At 42.4% G+C, this 20763-nt stretch overlaps 1 protein-coding gene across 2 annotated transcripts in view; it reads right to left on the reverse strand.

Moving 5' to 3' along the window:
- TRPC6 (transient receptor potential cation channel subfamily C member 6) overlaps positions 1-20763 on the reverse strand; it is a 207613-nt gene that overhangs the window by 82384 nt on the left and 104466 nt on the right. For both annotated transcript variants that reach the window (XM_088456733.1, XM_088456734.1), the window contains exon 2: positions 1896-2670. In XM_088456733.1, the coding sequence (XP_088312859.1) occupies positions 1896-2670 (775 nt within the window). The remainder of the gene's footprint in view (positions 1-1895; positions 2671-20763) is intronic.

Raw genomic sequence — 20763 nt, forward strand, 5'->3', positions numbered from 1 at the left:
TATATATATATACACAGTCAGGTGCATAAATATTGGGACATTGACAGAATTTTCATATTTTGGCCTCTATTCACCACCACAATGGCTTTGAAATGAAACCAACAAGATGTGCTTTAACTGCAGACTTTCAGATTTAATTTGAGGGTAATTACATCCAAATCAGGTGAACGGTGTAGGAATTACAACGGTTTCTATATGTGCCTCCCACTTTTTAAGGGGCCAAAAGTAATGGGACAAACTAAACAATCCTAAATCTAACTTTCACTTTTTAATACTTTGTTGCAAATCCTTTGCAGGCAATTACAGCCTGAAGTCTGGAACGCATAGACATCACCAGACGCTGGGTTTCATCCCTTGTGATGCTCTGCCAGGCCTCTACTGCAAATGTCTTCAGTTCCTGCTTGTTCTTGGGGCAGTTTCCCTTCAGTTTTGTCTTCATCAAGTGAAATGCATGCTCAATCGGATTCAGGTCAGGGGATTGACTTGGCCATTGCATAACATTCCACTTTTTAGCCTTAAAAAACTGTTTGGTTGCTTTTGCCGTATGCTTCGGGTCATTGTCCATCTGCACTGTGAAGCACCGTCCAATGAGTTCTGAAGCATTTGACTGAATATGAGCATATAATATTGCCCGAAACACTTCATAATTCATTCTGCTGCTTTTGTCAGCAGTCACATCATCAATAAATACAAGGGAACCAGTTCCGTTGGCAGCCATACATGCCCACGCCATGACACTACCACCACCATGCTTCACTGATGAGGTGGTATGTTTTGGATCATGAGCAGTTCCTTTCCTTCTCCATACTCTTCTCTTCCCATCACTCTGGTACAAGTTGATCTTTGTCTCATCTGTCCATAGGATGTTGTTCCTGAACTGTAATGGCTTTTTTAGATGTTGTTTGGCAAACTCTAATCTAGTCTTCCTGTTTTTGTAGCTCACTAATGGTTTACATCTTGTGGTGAACCCTCTATATTCACTCTTGTGAAGTCTTCTCTTGATTGTTGACTTTGACAAATATACACCTACCTCCTGGAGAGTGTTCTTGATTTGGCCAACTGTTGTGAAGGGGTTTTTCTTCACCAGGGAAATAATTCTTCTGTCATCCACCACAGTTGTTTTCCGTGGTCTTCCAGGTCTTTTGGTGTTGCTGAGCTCTCTGGTGCATTCTTTCTTTTTAAGAATGTTCCAAACAGTTGATTTGGCCACACCTAATGTTTTGCTATTTCTCTGATGGGTTTGTTTTAATTTTTCAGCCTAATGATGGCTTGCTTCACTGATAGTGACAGCTCTTTGGATCTCATATTGAGAGTCGACAGCAACTGATTCCAAATGCAAATGTCACACCTAGAATCAACTCCAGACCTTTTACCTGCTTAATTGATAATGAAATAACGAGGGAATAGCCCACACCTGTCCATGAAATAGCTTTTGAGTTGATAGTCCCATTACTGTTGGCCCCTTAAAAAGTGGGAGGCACATATAGAAACCGTTGTAATTCCTACACTGTTCACCTGATTTGGATGTAATTACCCTCAAATTAAATCTGAAAGTCTACAGTTAAAGCACATCTTGTTTGTTTCATTTAAAAGCCATTGTGGTGGTGAACAGAGGCCAAAATCTGAAAATTCTGTCAATGTCCCAATATTTATGCACCTGACTGTATATATATCTATATACACACACACATATAAATGTATATCTATATATATATATATATATATATATATACACATACACAAACCATATGTATACATACATATGTGTGTGACTGTGTATGTGTGCACAATTCTTCAAAACAGGAAATAACTTATCACTTGGAACGCACAGCCTTATTGAATCTCCCTGTGTACGTAATTTTTTATTGCAGCTGACGTCTGTGTGCCGTACCCACCTTGAATTCTTTTTCAATATTTGCTAGTAGAGCCAGCTCATTACTGAGCTCTAAGGCTGTCATTACAGGGTCTTCGCTGGATAATGATAGATACGCTGGGCTGGCAAGTCCTCTATATGCATTGATCCGTGACCTGGAGTGGCTAAAGGAATCGTGCCTTTGTTTCTCATTACATTCGCTGCATTTACAAAAATAATTGTGAGGCCTCTCAATCCGGGCTCCTTTCCTCAGAAGCGTATGGACTATCTCATATTCCTGACAGTGAGCAGCCAAAATTATAGGAGTGATATCTTGAGAGAACCTTGTCCCGTCCTCATCGTAGGCGTAGAAGTCATCTAGTTGGAATTCGGACTGACTAGGGCTTGTTGTGAGCCGCTTGCCCTCGGCAAAGGACGGGTGGCCAAGTATGGCTTCCACTATCCGTACATATCCTTTGCTGATAGCCAGAAGCAAAGCATCGCCAACCCGCGCTAAGTTCTCTTTCTTAAGCAGGAGCTCTGTAATTTCCAAGTGCTCATTGGCGACGGCTAGTTGCAAGGCATTTTGCCCCATGTAATCCACACAATTCACATTTAAAGAGTGACATTCCTCCATCATTTTCCGGATCACAGGGATGTTTCCGTACTCCGCCGCGTCCAAAAAACGTTCTTCGTTAGCCGAAAGGTTGGTGGAGCGGTCACTGAACATATAAGCTGGTCCCCGGTTAGCTTGTCTTCTACCCTTTTCCCGTAGTAGTGTTTGCCGTCGATGACATAATCTATTTTCCTGGGCCCGCCTGTGTTGAAATAAAAGGGACAAACAGTTAGGCTACATCTACAGTTAGGCTACATCTATAGGAAGGCTAAAGCTCTCCATCTACATTATTATATTATGGTTCACATGGTTGGGTATGAGATCCCGGCGCTCGGGAGGCCGCTGGTCAGAACACAGACAGCAGCTTCCCAACAGCCAGAATCACGACACCCATAAGGATATAAGGTGAGACTAACCCTTACCTCTACCCCTAACCTCCCCCCCAGTTTCTAAACCTAACCTCCCTCTCACCACACCCTAAACCTATCACTCATTCCCCAGTGCACCTAACCCTCCCCCCTAGTGCCTAACCCTCCCCTTAATGCCTAACCCCAACCCTGCACCCTAACCTTCCCCCAAATGCTCAATACTTACCTTCAGGAAGCCAGCGGTTGGGATTCTGGTGCTGGATCCTGGCACTGTCGGGATTTCGGCGCTGGTATTTTGTCCATCGGCATGACTACTTTCCATTTCACAAAGTACAGTAAAATAGGTAATAATCCCTAAATGGTTACAGAAGTCTAAATGGTTTGTGGATGGAAGAGCTACAGTACAGTGCAGTCTTTGGGCTAATTTTAGTATTAAGCTGCGTTTTTTTGCCCACGGGATTTAAAATGGCAGTAGTATTAAGTGCAAAACCTGGCATGTTTTGCAATTAATATTATTGCCCTTTTAAATCTTGCAGGTAAAACAATTGTCAGCTTTGAAAACTCACCACTTAGTCAATTTAGAACTTGGCTGTTGCTAGACATTGTACAAAGCAAAATAAAGACTGTAGTTTCTTATACCTTCAGCGCCAACTTTATATGTCTGTACTCCGTCTGACCTTGTACAGGAAGTTGTATCCATAGAGTTATATTTTGTCATATTTAAGAGCTATAATAACAAGAAGCTGCACCTGGGCAAAATAAAGTCTTTGGGGCCTATTCATCATCGGAGGCTGTATGGCCCCCGATGATTAAGTAATGACAAGAATCATGAAAGAGTTGTGCCACCTGTTTAAGGTTACTCATCTAAGGACCTCCGTGTATCACCCTCAGACTGATGGTGTAGTAAAGAAGTTCAACAAAACTCTAAAGAATATGCTAAAGAAAGTGGAAGATAAAGATGGGAAAGATTGGGATTATCGTTACCCTATTTATTGCTGGCCATTAGAGAGGTTCCATAATCTTTCATAGGGTTCTCACCTTTTGATTTGCTGTGAGGGAAACAACCAAGGGGATTGCTGGATATTTTAAAAAAGACATGGGAGGGAGACCCAGTTCTTATAAAACTGTAATTGAACATGTTTCTCGGGTGCATGAAAGAATAATTGCAGTTGTGCCGATAGCAAGGAAGCATATGGAAAAGGACCCAACAAGCACAACTAATGGTGTACAACCGTATTGCCCACTTAGAGTATGTAGCTGGGGACAGAGAGCCTGATTCAGACCCGCTTGCAAGCGGGTCGATGGCCGGGCAGTGCGCACGTGCCGCATGTGCAAGCCCCGGAGAGAGAAATTCTCTCGCTTCGGAGCTCACTAAAAACGGGGCGGCTGTTGATGTTGATCGACAGCTCGCCCCGTTTTGTAGGCGGTGAGGGGGGTGGCTGGCCAAACAGAGGCGTTTCCGAAGGAACGCCTGCCATTTGGGGGCGGCCCTACTGACATCACGAGTGATGTCAGTAGTGAGCTTCCGGCTCTATTAGAGCCAGAAGCTCACTGGGGCTTGCGGAAGACGAGACCCTACCATAAGAGTCTCGTCGCAAGCCCGATGGTCGCGACCATCACCTGGCCGCTCGCTAAAACTGTGGGTGGTCACCCACATCTTAGCGAGTGGCCAGGAGGCCGGCTTAAAAAAAAAAAGCGGCCGCCCAGATTCAGAGTGAGCGCTCGCTTTTTTGCGAGCGGCTCTGAATCAGGCCTAGAGTGCTTATTTGGCTTCCATGGTAGAAAGTATATTTTTGGCAAAGTGGCAAGGTTTATTTTAAATTATATAAAAAGTGGGTGGGGTTAATTATAACTTGTACAGTACCAGCCTGTAAATCCACATGCATCTAGCCTCCTTGCGCGTTAAACAGCCCTACTAGTTATGCCATGCCGTGGCGTGACACGGTAGCGCAGATTGTCTTTTCATGTCACTTTTCACCTTGAAACGCGTCTTATTCACACAGCGGTACGAATGGAATGCACAAGCAGCTCCTGCTGGTTAAAATAATATGCAGCATTCCTATATTCTGTGTGCGACTGCGGGTGTAACTGCATGCGAAACGCTACATTACAGAGTCACAGCCGCTGACTCTGAAGGTAAAAAGTCGCACGAAGAGACGCTCGGCACTACCAAGTCACACGGCACTCATGTGTTGTGTAACGCGACTTGTTGCGCACGGAGGATAGATGTATGTGGACACATCTGTAACTCTGTCAGCCACCCCGGTCCATCCGGTAACCACAGCACCTTTGGTTCCCAAAGTAACAATAGTCAAAACCCTGTCAATCTTTCAACAGCATGAGGCTAAAGAGTTTTTGGTAAAACAACAGTCATTAAACATGACATAATCACTGAACCAGGTGTTAAAGTTCACTTAAAGCCCTATAGAAAGCAGAAGCCCAACATGAGGCGGTGTCTGAAGCAATTAAAAAAATGTTGAAGTTAGAACATAACTGAAGAGTCACATAGCGAGTGGTCAAGTCCCATTGTGCTCATTCCACAACCAGACGGCAGTTTATGCTTTTGCAGTGATTTCTGTAAATTGAATAGTGTCTAAGTTTGATGCCTACCCAAGGCCTCGCGCAGATTAAGTAATTGTTAGGCTGGAAGGGAAGCAGTCTGGAAGCTGACAGACGAAATCCGGACCGCCGGCTTCCCGACTGTCTAATCCCGGCAAGGTACTAATGACAGGCGTCAAAATCCCGACGCCTGTCATTAGACCGGCTTATCGATCGAAGGTAAGCCAGGCTCGGACAGCCGTGGGGGGGGGTTAGGTTAGGGGCTCCTGGCAGGACTTAGGGTTAGGCACCCCCCTGGGAGGTTAGGATTAGACTAGGGGAACTGGGGTTAGGGTTAGGCACCCCCAGAGGGAGGTTAGGCTGCGGGGAAGGGGGGGTTAGGTTTAGGCACTTGGGGTGGAGGTTAGGGTTAGGGGGTAAAAAAAGGTTAGCAATACTTACCTTTTGTAGCTTCGGGATTTTCACCCCCGCCAGGCTTCTGCTGTCGGGATTTGAACCGCCAGCCATACCGATTCCGGCTGGAGACAGCACAATACTCAACCATTCTAACTTAACAAAAGGCTACTGGCAAGTGTCATTGATAGTGCAAAAGATAAAGACAGCTTTTTCTTTAACAGAGGGTCTGTTTCAATACAAGATGTTGCCATTTGGGTTACATGGGGCACCTGCCACCTTTCAGAGGATGATGAATAAAGTTCCAAGGCCTCATAGACATAATGCTGCTTCTGATCTCAATGATCTAGTCATCTATAGTCTCACGTACCCAGTGTGGACACCATCTGTGGGGTAAGATTGACAGCCGAACCCAAAAAAAGTGTTGCTTAGAGATGGAAGAGATGAAGTGTCTACACCACAGGCAGAAATTTGATAAAGCTCCAACTTAATAAAATTGAAGCTACACAAAACTGGCCACGACCCCTAAGTAAGAAGCAGGAGAGAGATTTCTTAGGGATCACGGGTTATTACTGAAGGTTTATACCCAATTTTGCCATCAATGCTGTCCCACTGATGGACATTAACAAGGTAAACAGTCAGTTATGATTAAGTGTGGCAGAAAAGGCTTTTCAGGCATTAATAATAGCATTGAGCACTCAACCAGTTTTGATGACACATGACTTTAAAAAGGAATTTGTTGTGCAGACGGATGCATCAGATATAGGGATAGGAACTGTTCTGTCTCAGAACAAACAAGGTGAAGAGCATTATCTTATTTATTGAAGTAGGACACTGAGGGCCTGATTCAGCAATGATCGTAATTGCAAAACTAGCACGAAGGCTATAGAGATATATGATGTATGCATGCAGGCTATAGAGATATATGATGTATGCACTCAGGCTATAGAGATATATGATGTATGCACGCAGGCTATAGAGATATACGATGTATGCACGCAGGCTATAGAGATATATGATGTATGCACTCAGGCTATAGAGATATATGATGTATGCACGCAGGCTATAGAGATATATGATGTATGCACGCAGGCAGCTTTGCAATTGCGATCCTTGCAGATATGGTAATCAGGGCCGCCATCAGGGGGGGACTGCCGGGTCTGGAGTCCCGGGCCCGGACACTAAGGGGGCCCGCCCGCTAGTACCCTCTGCTGTCACACAATAGAAGTGTGACTCTCTGCCCGCTCCTATTGCCGCCGGCGCCCGCTAACTCTATAGAGAGTGACGGGCCCGCTCCTAAGAGCGAGCCGCCCACTACTACCGCCCGACGCCACACATTAGAAGTGACCCATAGTGAGTCACTTCTCACATAGCTGCCGCACTCCCTCACCACCTCGCTCCGAGTCTCCTAGCTGCCGCAACTTGTGAGTCGGCACAACGTGACGTCATGACGTCACCAGCGCTGCGCCGCCGAATGAGAATGGAGCCGTGCTGTGAGGACTGAGGAGCCGGAGGCTGCAGCCAAAACATGTAAGTGTAATTAATCTTTTATTTATTGCAGTATGTCAGTTATTGCAGATGTGGGGAGTAGAACTGGCTAGGGGACTGCTTTCTCCCAGCCAGCGGGGGAAGGAGGGCTTGAGTGGGGGCTGGGGGGGCCCTGCCTATTTTTGTTAGACCCGGGCCCCACAATTCCTGATGGCAGCCCTGATGGTAATGCAGCAGATTAAATGGCGTTCAAACGGACAGGCGCACATTCGTGTTTCTGATCCCCCCCCTGTCACCACCCCCAAACACTGACAGCCTGTCACTCACTTTCGGATGGATTCCTCTGTGCATCCGCAAACGCAATGCGGTTACTGCGCACATGAAGTGCGGCTTTTACGCATACGCAATGGCAAACAATCGCTCAATCTGCATCCATAATCACTATTGCGTCCGCATCTGAATCAGGCCCTATGGCATGCTAATCCCGATATCTTGCCAGTTTGCTAATATGTATATTGGTGTACACGTGCGCCAGCTTTAAACTAAAGTTAATTTTATGTCCATCATTTGATACATGAAAATTTTGAATTTTTTTTTAGATGTGTTGTCCTTTAAATCATAGATCTATTTCCCATATTTGCCGTCATTCACATCATAAGTTCATAACAAACAGACCATTTATCTTCCTGTTAGTGGTCCGCTTGGAGCATGGGCTGAATAACGTCATATGCTGGAATGATATATTGTACAATGCTATATGGTGGCTGTATGACTGACTGTACTATACTGTAGCAGAAACAATTTGTATAGCAAATGATGTAGCAATAGAAGTTCCCGATGCCCCCTGACATTTGTATACGTAGAAATCCGAGCAGCTGAAGAACCATCATTCATTATCCAATGATGTTTCCTCCTGGGCAATAGAAATATGATGGAGAGCATAATTCCCTTGGGACAGAAACGCATCATTCAGACTACACAGAACAAACAACAGGGAGAGAGCTGCAACCTTGCATTGCATGCTAAAAGAAAACGAATACACAATTTATGATGGTTACATATATACTGTACATATATATATATATATATATATATATATATATAGCATGCAATAAAGGTGGCACTCTGGACGTCTTAGCAAATAGTGGAAACAAAAATCACAGTATGAATCAAGTCTTCAGGGAACGCTCACAATAAAGGTGTTGAAACATTGATTAATACTGGGACTTTTGTTTCCATTATTTGCCAAGACGTCCAGAGTGCCACCTTTCTTACATGCTATTGATGGTCCTACTTCAAGCCAGAAGGGGTAACCAGGAGGGCAGCTATATGTTCTAAGCATTGGAGTGCCGGCTACACTTGAAGATAAATAGATACAGTAGATAGATAAATAGATATGAGCAGGGGCATATCTATAATAGGTGCAGGGTGTGCGGTTCACATGGGGTCCCCGGGTCCAGGGGGTGCCCACACCGCACCCCCTGCACCCATACTTTGTAAAACTTACCTCTCCGAAGTCCCGCGTCGGGTCTCCCAGCGCTGTTCAAACGCCTGATAATGGCCGTCGTGGCCATTTTTCCGCCGTGTTGAATATGCGCTGTGAGGAGATCTCCGGGAAAATGGTGGCCGCACCAGTTCCCCGGCGATCTGCGCATGCACAATAGACCCTGGGCACACTCTAGTGCCCAGAGTCTATCGAGTCTGCGGTGGCCGGCCAGCCGCGTCAGTCGGTGATGCACACGGGCCTCCTTCTCTCTAAAGACGCCCCTGGATATGAGATAGATATGTGACACCCCTGAAATGGGTCACTGTCCCTTTTATAAATATATGTTTGTATTAATATATATATACCCCCTCTCCTGAAAAGAGAATAGAGCCAGCTGTCCTCACTGGACTGGGAGAGCTGATGGGGGCGCGGCAAGGGACAGATTAATACTGCCGCCGTGTAGGGGAGACACTGCTCCATAGAGTGAGGGGGAGCGAGACAGTAGTGCAGCACGTGCGGTCGGCGGGAAGCAGACCCACACGCGACCGCTTCATATATAAGGGGCACTAGCGGGACTCGCTGGGAGGGTGCTGGCTGAGGGGACAGGTGAGAGGTACTCACCGGAGCGTGCTGAGGAGAGCCTCGAGTGCCGTAATGAGACGGTTGGCTGTATTTCCCCTTCGTGCTAGGGACCTGTAACTGACGTGAGTGAGGGCGGAAGTGCAGTTCGTGCCCATGACAGCCAGCTAAAGAAGTACTTTGTCCCCACTTAAACAACTTTGCTGTCCCCTCGCTGCGCTTGCCATGCTTCAGGCACGGTGGCTCGCTACGCTCGCCATTCTTCGGGCATGGTGGCTCGCTACGCTTGCCACATGGTTATATTCCACCTTTATGCCCACTTGGATGGTAGGGAATGATGCTGGACACTGGCTGATGGTGTCACGGTCCTCTCCGTGAAAGGGATTTAGACATTACCGTAACGAGACCGCTGGGTCCGGAGCTCACAGGAAGCTGGGAGGAGGAAGTCGGACAGGCGACCCCACGGCTGTGACTGACAGCTGGGAGTCGGAGACGTGAGGAGACCGCTGTCCGGAGTGCTGAAGTGCAGAGCAGGTCTGTCAGCCTTATAGAACTTGCACTCAGCACAACACATTGCAGGCACTACAAATTGTTACCTTGGAGTGAATAGCTAGCATTCCCAATACAAGAACAGGCAAATAGATATTTATACATTCAGCAATTGTTCAGGCAGTTTTATTCAGTAGATCCATCGGCTAGGGTAAAGATGAAGGGACCACTACTACCCAGAGACAGTTTATGTTAGATAATCCGAGAGACATTATAAAGCTATAAAGGGATCGTATCCAATCAACTGCATTGTAATAAAACCTAACTGTGAAACTGGACTTACCCTGTGGTAAGTGTTATGCGACATTAGAAAACTAAACAGAAGTTAAACAAACTCAACCGATTTTTCGGCGATATTATCGCATCGGCAGTACATGTAAAAATGGAGAAAACTTTTCTCAATTTTAAAAATGGGGGAAAATGTGCAAAATCCCTATTTTTGTGTAAAAATGTGGGGATTTCTTACAGAACCCTTTGAACAGCTCCCCTAATTATACTTTAGCTAAAAAAAATTACGTAAATTGCGTACTTTGACGAAAAACGACCGTTGAAATTTCAGTAATTTTTTTTTGTGTGAAATATGCATTTAATGTATTGGGGCTGGTATTTTGGAGGGACATAAAGATGTGCCAGGTGTTTTAAACATTGCACGTGGCTGGCGCAGGCGTTTCTATAGCGGTTTTAAAAAAACGCCTGTGCCAGCCACATGTGATGTTTAAAACACTTGGCACATCCTTATCGCCCTCAGAAATACCAGACCCAATACGTTAAACACATTTACCATGGGAAAAAAATTTTGACGGAAATTTCAGTGGCCGTTTTTCAACAACGAACGCAATTTACGATTTTTTTCCCGCTAAAGTATCATTAGGGGGACTGTCCAAAGGGTTCTGCAAGAAATCCCCACATTTTTACCAAAAAATAGGGATTTTGCTAATTTTTCGCCTGCCCTAGGCTGGAGAAAAGTTTACTCCAGTTTTTAGGCAAAAAATGGCTGTTTTTCACCGTCTTTGGCAAAATCGTCAGCAAATTGTCTGCAAATCGGTTGATCGCGGTTCACAAACGATGGCGAAAATGTCCAATTTCGCCTCTAATTGAATACGGCCCCAAGTATCAGCACAATTTGTAATAAATCGCATAGAATGTCAGTATAAACTAAGACTGAGGCAGCCATTTCCTCACTGTTTCAAAATAAGAGGAGAATTGAATTTACTTCTAATGTGCACCAACGCAAAGGGGGTACTGGCCAGACTTTGAGGGAATTGAAAGTTCCTAGGACAATTACTAGCATGCAGTAATCCTGGGTAATTGACTAGGTTAATGTTGAGGGAGGGGGTTTCGTGTACAACTGATGCTTTGTGAGTATTATTTGAAGTGTTGAATGTCTGTCCTAATGGTCTTCTTTTCAGTTTAAAGAAAGCGTTCCAGATTAATAAAATCTTGCTGGGGACAGAGTGTATTTCTTGTATTCCAATGTATGCAGCTTGCTGTAATGTACTTTGTTAATGTGTTACTTGTTGTGCAAAATTGCTCTTTTGTGAAATTGTGAATAAATTCACACTGTTATTCAACAGTGATTCGGTAACCTAAGTGTCTGAATCTTACTTCATTTAATTCGGAGCAGTTGAAAGGGTAAGAAAGCGGTTTAACTGGGTAAGAGCAAATCACCCTACACAACACTGAGACTGATAAGAAGTGGTGTATTACAGATAGATAAATAGATAGATAGATTGATAGATATGAGATAGATAGATATACAAATAGATATGAGATAGATAGAATTCAGATAGATAGATATGAGATAGATACAGTATGAGATAGATAGATATGAGATAGATAGATAGATATGAGATAGATAGATAGATATATATGAGATAGATAGATAGATATGAGATAAATAGATATGAGAGAGATAGATAGATATATATGAGATACATAGATATGAGAGAGATAGATAGATATATATGAGATACATATGAGATAGATAGATAGATATGAGATACAGTAGATAGCTAGATAATGAGATATATATAGATAGATAGATAGATAACATTTCAAAATATTTAATGTTTGTGCTTAGAGGCAGTTTTTAGAAGGAAAGTATGAAATAAACATGCTATTCGCTGCATGGAGTTGGGGGTATTATGGTGACTTAAAAATAAAACATAATAATAAATGTGGAAATTACAAAGATTTGCATTTGGAGTGAATTGCAGATGGGAAGCATCACTATGGTAGTGGTGTTGGGTTGAGAAGATGCTGCGGTACAGAAATGTGTCTTAAGGGGAGCAAGAAATGTAAGTTGATGTCTGCCTGTGTACACCAGGTGTGTGTAGCTGTTCTGCTGGCTGAGACGCCAACATAAATTCTGCTCTCTACAACCGTTATGTACAGGCTGTCATTATTGTCTTACCTGGCTGATGGCTTTCTAGGCAAGGACCCATGTTGGGCACTGTCTGTGGGATCGCACATTTGTTGCCATGCATATGTGCCCATCTAAACATATCGGAGCAGATCAAGGAGGGGGCATTCTACCCGCTGAATAGCTGGCCCGGGTCCCTTAAACAAGTCAGGGCCCGGGTATTCAGGACCCACCCGCCTGGGCCGCTTGATATAATCAATATGTGCACTCTGATATGTACCAATGTCTTGTCCAGTATACGATTGCCGTTAGCATTACCTGGCATTGAGTGCCAGGGTGCGTCTGTAAGCGTATATGCAGAAAACATGGCTCTGGCGTCTCAGCTCAGACGGCCATTCTGCGCTACCATAAAGTTACTCAGGACTGCTAACATCACATGGCGTGCGACCGATGCTGTGCCTTAGTACACAGATGCTTGGATTTGAAAAGCTGCAGGTGGGCGCATCAATAATCACTCAGCAGCTGGGACATATGCATATTCTCGCATCGCAGCAGCATACACATTCGCAGCAGCGGCATTAGCGTACATCTCTTAATCAAGCCCATAGACAGTGTTGTCCTCCCATACCCAACCCTTTTCTAGATAGATTGCACTTCTACTGCACCCTGTCACATGAAATGAGCTCAAAACATACTTCTGCTGATTTTGCTATTTGCATAAGAGTATAATGTATGAAATACATGTACCGAGTGCATTAAAGACTCAACGCAAAATGATTTGGAGAAAGATAATCTTGTCTCCTAAATAGATGGCCCGTTCATGGTTGTTATTAAAACACAGGTTTCTGAAGTCCCTTAGAGTGTTCTTATAAAATAGCTGGATGGTAGAACTTCTCTTATTTAGTGGGAAGAATGGAGATCTATTTCTAAAGAGTGCTTATTAACTTTGATGTTTTGATTGGCAATATCAAAAATCTTAATTTTGCTAAGAGGTGTTTTTGCTTCATTTTCCTCTCTCAGGGATTAGAGCATAGATAAATCCGTCTTCCGTATCTAGGATGTCTGGGTTGTTTAGATCATCTTTATGCTTTTGATTTTTAACAAAGGAATACCTTTGTCTGCACAGAGAGTGGATACAGCGATTAAGTTCTGAAAATAAATGAAAAAGGTTTGGATTGGGAGAGAGGGCGTGTATTTGTTTTTCTCATGTTTAGGGTTAATTTAGGTTTTATGATAGTTACATTTTTCACTCTGCCCCAGTAATTTCTGGGTGCAGAGATTTAGATTACCTACTGTAGGTGGAAAATTGAGAAAAGGTGAAGTTCTGAAGTGTACTCTTATATATACAGTAGTTAATTTTAATTTGTTTTTCTCTAGTACTTCGTACTGTTCATTTACATTATTTTTTATGATTTGTTGTGATGCAATACTTATTTGAGATTACACCTTTCAATGTTTATCACTCTCGATCCTTATTTGCATTATAAGAATATGGGGCCTATTCATCAACACTAAAATAAAGTTTTTAAGGACATTTTCCTTAAATAACGTTATTTTGGTATTCATGAACAGACTTAGCACAGGAGATATCACAGATATCTCCTTGCTAAGTTCCCCTGCGTTAATTTCCACACTCCCCATACATTAGTATGGGCATGTGGAAATTGTGGTATTCATCAAATTATGAATTTTTGGAATTTGATGCAGTTACTATTCACCACTGTGAGGTGGCGAATAGCAGAATCGACTTACCCGTATCCGCGTGTGCAGGTCCCCCGACGAATCCCTCCGGCGCTCTGCTCCGTCCTCAGGCCCCGGAGGCTGGTCAGACATGTGTGCTCCCCAGCAGATCACAAGAAAGTTTAGAAAAAAAAAAAAAATTTTTTTTTTTTTTCTAATCTGTCATGTGGTCTGCTGGGAAACCACATGACAGACCAGCAGGATGGAGCCGGAGGCTGCTGCGCAGACAGGTAAGTCGGGGGGGTACACAAACTTACCGCATCTGTAGGCAGTGCTGCGCATGCGCTGGTTTTACAGATGTAACAGCACATGCGCAGCACTGTTTTGAGATGTGATAAGGTAGTGTAGGCAGGGAAAAGTATCTATTTCCCGAAAAGCTATCATCGCAAAAATGACAGCTTTTCGGAAAAGATACTTATGGGGATGTGGAATGATGAATTCCACCTATAAATTAGGTAGAACTCTATGCGAGTTCTAAACCTAATTATCTCCATCAAATTTTTAGGTTTAATGAATAGGCCCCTATGTCAAGTATTACTGTGTTTCTATTTTGTATGCTTTGGAACTAATAAAAATATTATAAAAAAAAAAAAAAAGATTTGGATTGGAACTAGGAGCAAAGTTGAGACCTTTTGATAAATTGGATTCTGATCTATTTAAGGTTCAATTGGATATATTAAATATCCCTTTAGGATTTACAGATATCTGGACCTTCTTTGTTCTTGTTCTTCCCATACCTATTTTTCCCCTAGATCGCTACTTAGCCTTTTGGGGGTTTTGTTTTTTAATAGTTCATATTGATTGGTATTTGCCAGTCCTCCGCTCTTCCCTGAAAATCCTGACTACGATATTTGGGTCTTGCTCCCATACCATGTATGGGGGTGTTATTTTAATTGAATTTTCTTTATTGTTTCAACTCCTCCAATTTATTTAGAGGGGACCTAATCTTTGTCTTACCTTTATCATTCTCAATTGTATTCCTATATTTAGATTGGTAAGATTTTTCTGTGTGTACGTAAGGTCTTTTTAAAGCTAAATTTCTCTTTTGAATAAATTAATTTCTTCTCATGGAACCTGTTTTCTCATCTCTATTTAATTTATGTTTCTTATTTTCATCCAGTTTACTTTCATAGGATAGTACTGATTTAACTCACTTTCTCTTCTCTTAAATTCTAGGTTATTTTTGAACGCTAAAAGTTCTTTTTTAGTTCGTTCAATTTCACATGTTACTTTCTTTTCTCTATATTTTATTAAAAGTTTGATTAAAGAGACTGAACAGTGTTTGAGGGTTTGTTCCCATTCAGCTGTTAGTTCTGAGTCATCTGTGATTGATAAATTTTAATGACCTGTAAGCCTTTTGGGATTCTATCCAAATCAATATATTTTTGTAAGAATATACCATCCCACCAGTGTCTACACTGTGTTAACAGTAGTGATTCTAATTCCAGCTCTTAAGTATTACTAGTACCATCAAGATCCAAGTTAGACAAGTATTGTTCTCTCCTGGTCTTGAATTAATTGAACCAAGTGAATTCAGCCATACAGTAGTTCACACTGGTGTGAAGCGGCAGCAGGAGAAGCAATTAAACAAAAACACAAATCCCTCCAGTGCCCGAAGCCACCAATATTCCATAACAACCCTGCTGTAGTTAAAAAGGAGAAAATTGTGGGATCTTGATAGTAGGTGGGGACTTCAATTGGGTCTTGGATCACCTCCAAGATACCTAAACAAGGTTCTACAACGGTTCCTTGCCGTACGTTGAGAAGGGTAAGGTATGTACTTCATACTCATCTGCTGTCCAATGTCTGCCATATATTTCATCCCTCAGCGAGAGATTACTCATACTACTCTAGCTCCCACCAGTCATATTCTAGGATAGATTATATATTAATTGGTCATAGGCAACCTCAATATTAGTAACAATCTGGTCGGATCATGCCCCGGTAAACGTAGATCTCTCCCTTGGGTCTACTGACCCAATATGTACTGGCACTTTAATGAGTCCCTTTTAACTGACCCCTATTGTAAATCTCAGATGGAAGAGGCTATTGATGTCTATCTAGAATGTAACATCACTCCGGATGTATCTGGCCTCACTATATGGGAAGTCCATAAATGTGTTATAAGGGGAAAATGCATTCAACTAGTTTCCTATTTAAAGAAACAACAGGTGGGACAGATAAAAGGCTTACTGCAAAAAATTCAGATTTTGGAGACTACCCATAAACCTTCCCTTTCCTCTGATGTTTACGTAGATCTACTCCAGGCTTGTTCGGCCTTAAATAAGCTCTTACTGGAAAAGGTTAAACATTCTTTTAGGAAATGCCGTAGTCAATATTATCGTTGGGGTTACAAACCTGGGAAAGTGCTGGCTAGGGCTCTGCGGGCTGAAAGAGCTCATTCCTTTATCCCCTCTATTAAGGATGAGAAGGGTCAAGTCTTCCACGACACCCATAATTTTGCAGAAGTTTTTTGTTCTTATTATTCATCACTGTATAATATACCTGCTCCCTTGGCCTTCTCTGACGCTCTTGGGAAACAAAAAGCTATTGCGCCCTCTCTCTCTAGAATTGGGTTCCCTAAAATCGACAACCTTGCCAGTGAGGATTTAGAAAAGCCTTTTATTATTTTTGAACTAGAAGAGGCCATTAAATCCACCCCTTCTGGGAAAAGTCCTAGCTCCTTTACTTTTGGAGGCCTTCAATACTGTTTCCAATAAGACCCCCTTCTCCCGCCAATCCCTAGAAGCCCATATAACAGTTATTCACAAAGATGGCAAGGACCCCTCCCTCTATCCCAGCTACCGCCCAATCTCCCTTCTCAACGTGGACGTCAAAACAGCTATTTTATTGTCTACTGATGCTGAGAAGGCATCCGACAGGGTAGATTGGAGTTTTATGTCTGGGGTTCTGGGACACCTGGGACTAGTATCCTCAACCTTTATCATCCCCCCTCTACCCGCATTAGAATCAACGGTTCTCTCACCAACTCCTTCTCCATTAACAATGGGACTAGACAGGGTTGTCCTTTATTCCCCCTCCCCCCTCCGATTTTTATTATCTGTATGAAAGCTCTGGCAAAATCATTTAGGTTGAACCCGAATATATTCAGGTTTTGGGTTACACAGTGGTGAATATAAACTGGCTCTCTTCGCCGATGATTTACTGGCCACGATAACGAATCCTGTCATCTCATTACTGAACCTATTAGATGAATTTAAGATTTTTGGGGACCTCTCCAATTTGAAAGTTAATTACTCTAAGTCGGTGGCCTTGAATATCACTGCACATCCTGAGATGGTTGCGGGTCTTAAATCAGCGTTCTTCTTTACTTGGCACACCTCTCAACTAAAATGTCTGGGTGTCATTATTACTAGAGACCTTTCCCGCTTGTTTGAAACCAATTTTACTCCCCTTTTAGACAAATTACGCTCGGATTTGCAGTTGTGGAAGTCTGGACCCTTCTCGTGGTTCGGGAGAATGGGGATTCTGTTTCCAAGATCCTGCCAATTAAGTTACCTTCTAGATGGTTTCTGGAAATCCAGGCTTTGATTAGTGTGTTTGTCTGGGGGGGGGGGGTGGTAGGCGCTGTTGAAGTTAGACCTTATGTTTCGTCACAAAGACAGAGGTGGGTTATTCCTCCCAAATATTAAGGGTTACTACCAGGCTTGTCTCCTTAACAAGATTTTGGCATGGCCCAGGGCAGATGCTCCTAAACAATGGGTGCAAATTGAGAACCAGGCATTGTGGGTCCCTCTATCAATAGCTTCATGGTTCCCCACCTTCCCTAATATCCCTCATCCTGCTATTGGGCCCACCTTGAGTTGTAGGAAAGATATGCGGAAGTCCCCCTCGATATCTTCAATTAATTCCTATTTTATGTCATGGATTGGTTCACTAGGATAGACTTATATATGGAAATGGATGATGTCCTGACTTCTGCTGACGGTGGGTATGAGTCTTTAGGGATACCTGGTTCCGCTGGATGGATTTTAAAGATCCTGTGACCTTCAAGAATATCCTTTCTTCTGCCCTAAATTACCAAGGTTTGACCCATATTTCTAGTGGAACCTGGGACCCTTGTATCTGGCTACTAGGTTGTATTATATCTCTATTCTCACTTTACATTTTTTCTAATTGGTTCTGATGGCTGTGAGATTGCTTCATTTGATTTGAAGCAACTGCTTTCTCACTTTCTGCTCTATTTTTTTTCTTCCTCTTCTCTCTTTCCCTCCCACCATCCTCATCCTATTGTCTAGATGTTTCTTTTTATTTTATTTCAATATTTCATTTTTTGGATTTATTTTTATTATATTTGTGAGTCTCTTTGATGCTTTATGAAGTCTCTGGCGATGTCTATTATAGAGTTTTATACCTTTAGAGTGTATTTGTATTTTGAGCCATGTTTATTGCTGATGACCCAGATATTGTTTCTAACTATTTGTATTGTTATTATATTTTTCTGACAACTTTAATAAAAATAAATTTTGCACTAAAAGGAGAAAATTGATAACTCCACAGAAATACCAAAGAAAAACAAACAAACTGTGCTGGAACTATAAAAAACACCATTTGACACTATCTATATAGTTTATTATTTGTAGCAAATATGCTGTATATTAAAGAACAATCCAATGACTATTCAATCAATACAGTATCTATAAATTATAGCAAAATATACATAAGATACACAGTAGATACTAGATCATATGGTATACAATCGGGAAGCCGACTGCCTTAATACCGGCAGCTGGCTTCCCGACTGTCACATCCCGGCGAGGGATGAAAAGCCGGGCATCTAGATGTAAACGCCTGACATTTCCCCGATGCCGTGAGACAGGCGCCCGGCATCTTGATCAAAGGGATGCCGAGCGCCGCGAGCAGACAGCCGCGGGGCGGGAGGGTTAGGGCACCCGGGGGAGACTTAGGGTTAGGCACCCCCCCGGGAGGGTTAGGCTAGGGTTAGGGTTAGGCACCCCCGGGGGGGACTTAGGGTTAGGCACCCCCCCGGGGGACTTAGGTTTAGGCAGCGGGGAAGGGGGGTTAAGGTTAGGCACTTAGAGGGGGGATTAGGGTTAGGAACTTGGGGGGAGGTAGGTATTAGGCACCCCTAAGGAGGGTTAGGGTTAGTGGGTTAGGTTAGTTAGTACTTACCTATCCACGATCAGGATTTCCAGCGCTGTCGGGCTTCCGCTGCCGGGATCTCTTTATTTGTCGGGCTGTCACTGCCGGGAATCGAACCGATTCCGCTCATATATACCTCACATGTAGATAAACTAAAAATACATATTTATATATTACATATATATGTAATATCTTGTATATGTTCAAGAAAAATGGTCAATATGTCCAATTAGGAGGCATAGTAATGGAGTGAGTCTGTGAACATATTCCGAATGAAGGGAAACAAAGTTTTTAAAGGGTCTACTGATTATAAAGTGTCCTTGTACAAACTACTCAAGTTTACCTGCCTTTCGTTTTGCAACACAGCACAGGTTAACGGGCCACCTTAGTAGAGTCCCACCAGTGCTATAAGACAGATCGGTAGGCTAGTGTTTATACACTCTGCAGCGGCTGCCAGTTCTTTATTCGCTTCAGCACTCGGTCTCCGTGCGGTTTAATTCCGCAGCTGGAGTATCAGGAGTGAGCAAGGATAGTAATATGGCAGCGTCCTTGCAGATCACAAGTCCCTCACACCCGCTGACAGTAATAATATGCCTCCTTCACTCCGTTGGACAAAGTAATAATACCATAGGGCAGCAATGCACTTCGTCCAAATCTTTTTCAAGCTCATTGCCCTGCCTATGGACCTAACCCAATTTTATAGAAGGAGTCCACAGTAATCATAGGTAATTGAGCTCCATACGTTCCCAATTATGGTTTGTTCACATAATATTACTGGTTGACTTGAAACCCATTTCTAACAACCTCTTAATCCTATATAAATAATTTGTTTAACAGATCCATATAATAAATCTGCAGCTGTTATCTATACAATCATATGCATATAATTGAATAATTTAAATGTAACATAATAGTTCTCATATCTACCTAGTCTCTATTGGTGGCTGAATAACATAAATATAAAAAATGTATATATAAAAATAATCAAAATCAGAATCATAGAAAATAACAGTATTAACATAATCATGTTGATACTATTATCAATAATATCATAGTAAATCTAAATAAATATAGTAACAATTAGTATTCAAGAAAATCAGTTGGTTCAATTATTACTGTATGTTGCAGATGCTGGCTTCATTTGTTCTAAAATTATTTGAGAGTATTGAGCCAGTGGATATTTAATATTTCCATTGTAGGGATCATAATAGGTGTAATTTTATTTTAATTACCTTAATATTAAGATAGATATATATATATATATATATATATATATATATATATATTCCGCAAGTCCGGCACTCCAGATACTAACAAACTCTGTGCTCTCGTGCCTTTCCTCAATAGTGTGTATCGTTCGGATAGTGGATGGCACTTAGAGACTTGTAACAGAAAGAAGTCACAGAGACTGTCTGCTTAACAAATTGACGTTTCGGAGGCCAACATTTATATATATATATATATATATATATATATATATATATATAGAGAGAGAGAGAGAGAGAGAGAGAGAGAGAGAGAGAGAGAGAGAGAGAGAGCTTTTTTAATGACGTATGATCTTAATCTATTATATAAATTGTATAAAGGATGATAAATGAAGAGTGATAAATAATAAGGAAACAAATAGTGAATTGAAAGAAGTAATTT

Source organism: Taudactylus pleione, unplaced genomic scaffold, assembly GCF_031769625.1.
Source record: "Taudactylus pleione unplaced genomic scaffold, aTauple2 ptg000711l, whole genome shotgun sequence".
NCBI classification, from domain to species: Eukaryota; Metazoa; Chordata; class Amphibia; order Anura; family Myobatrachidae; genus Taudactylus; species Taudactylus pleione.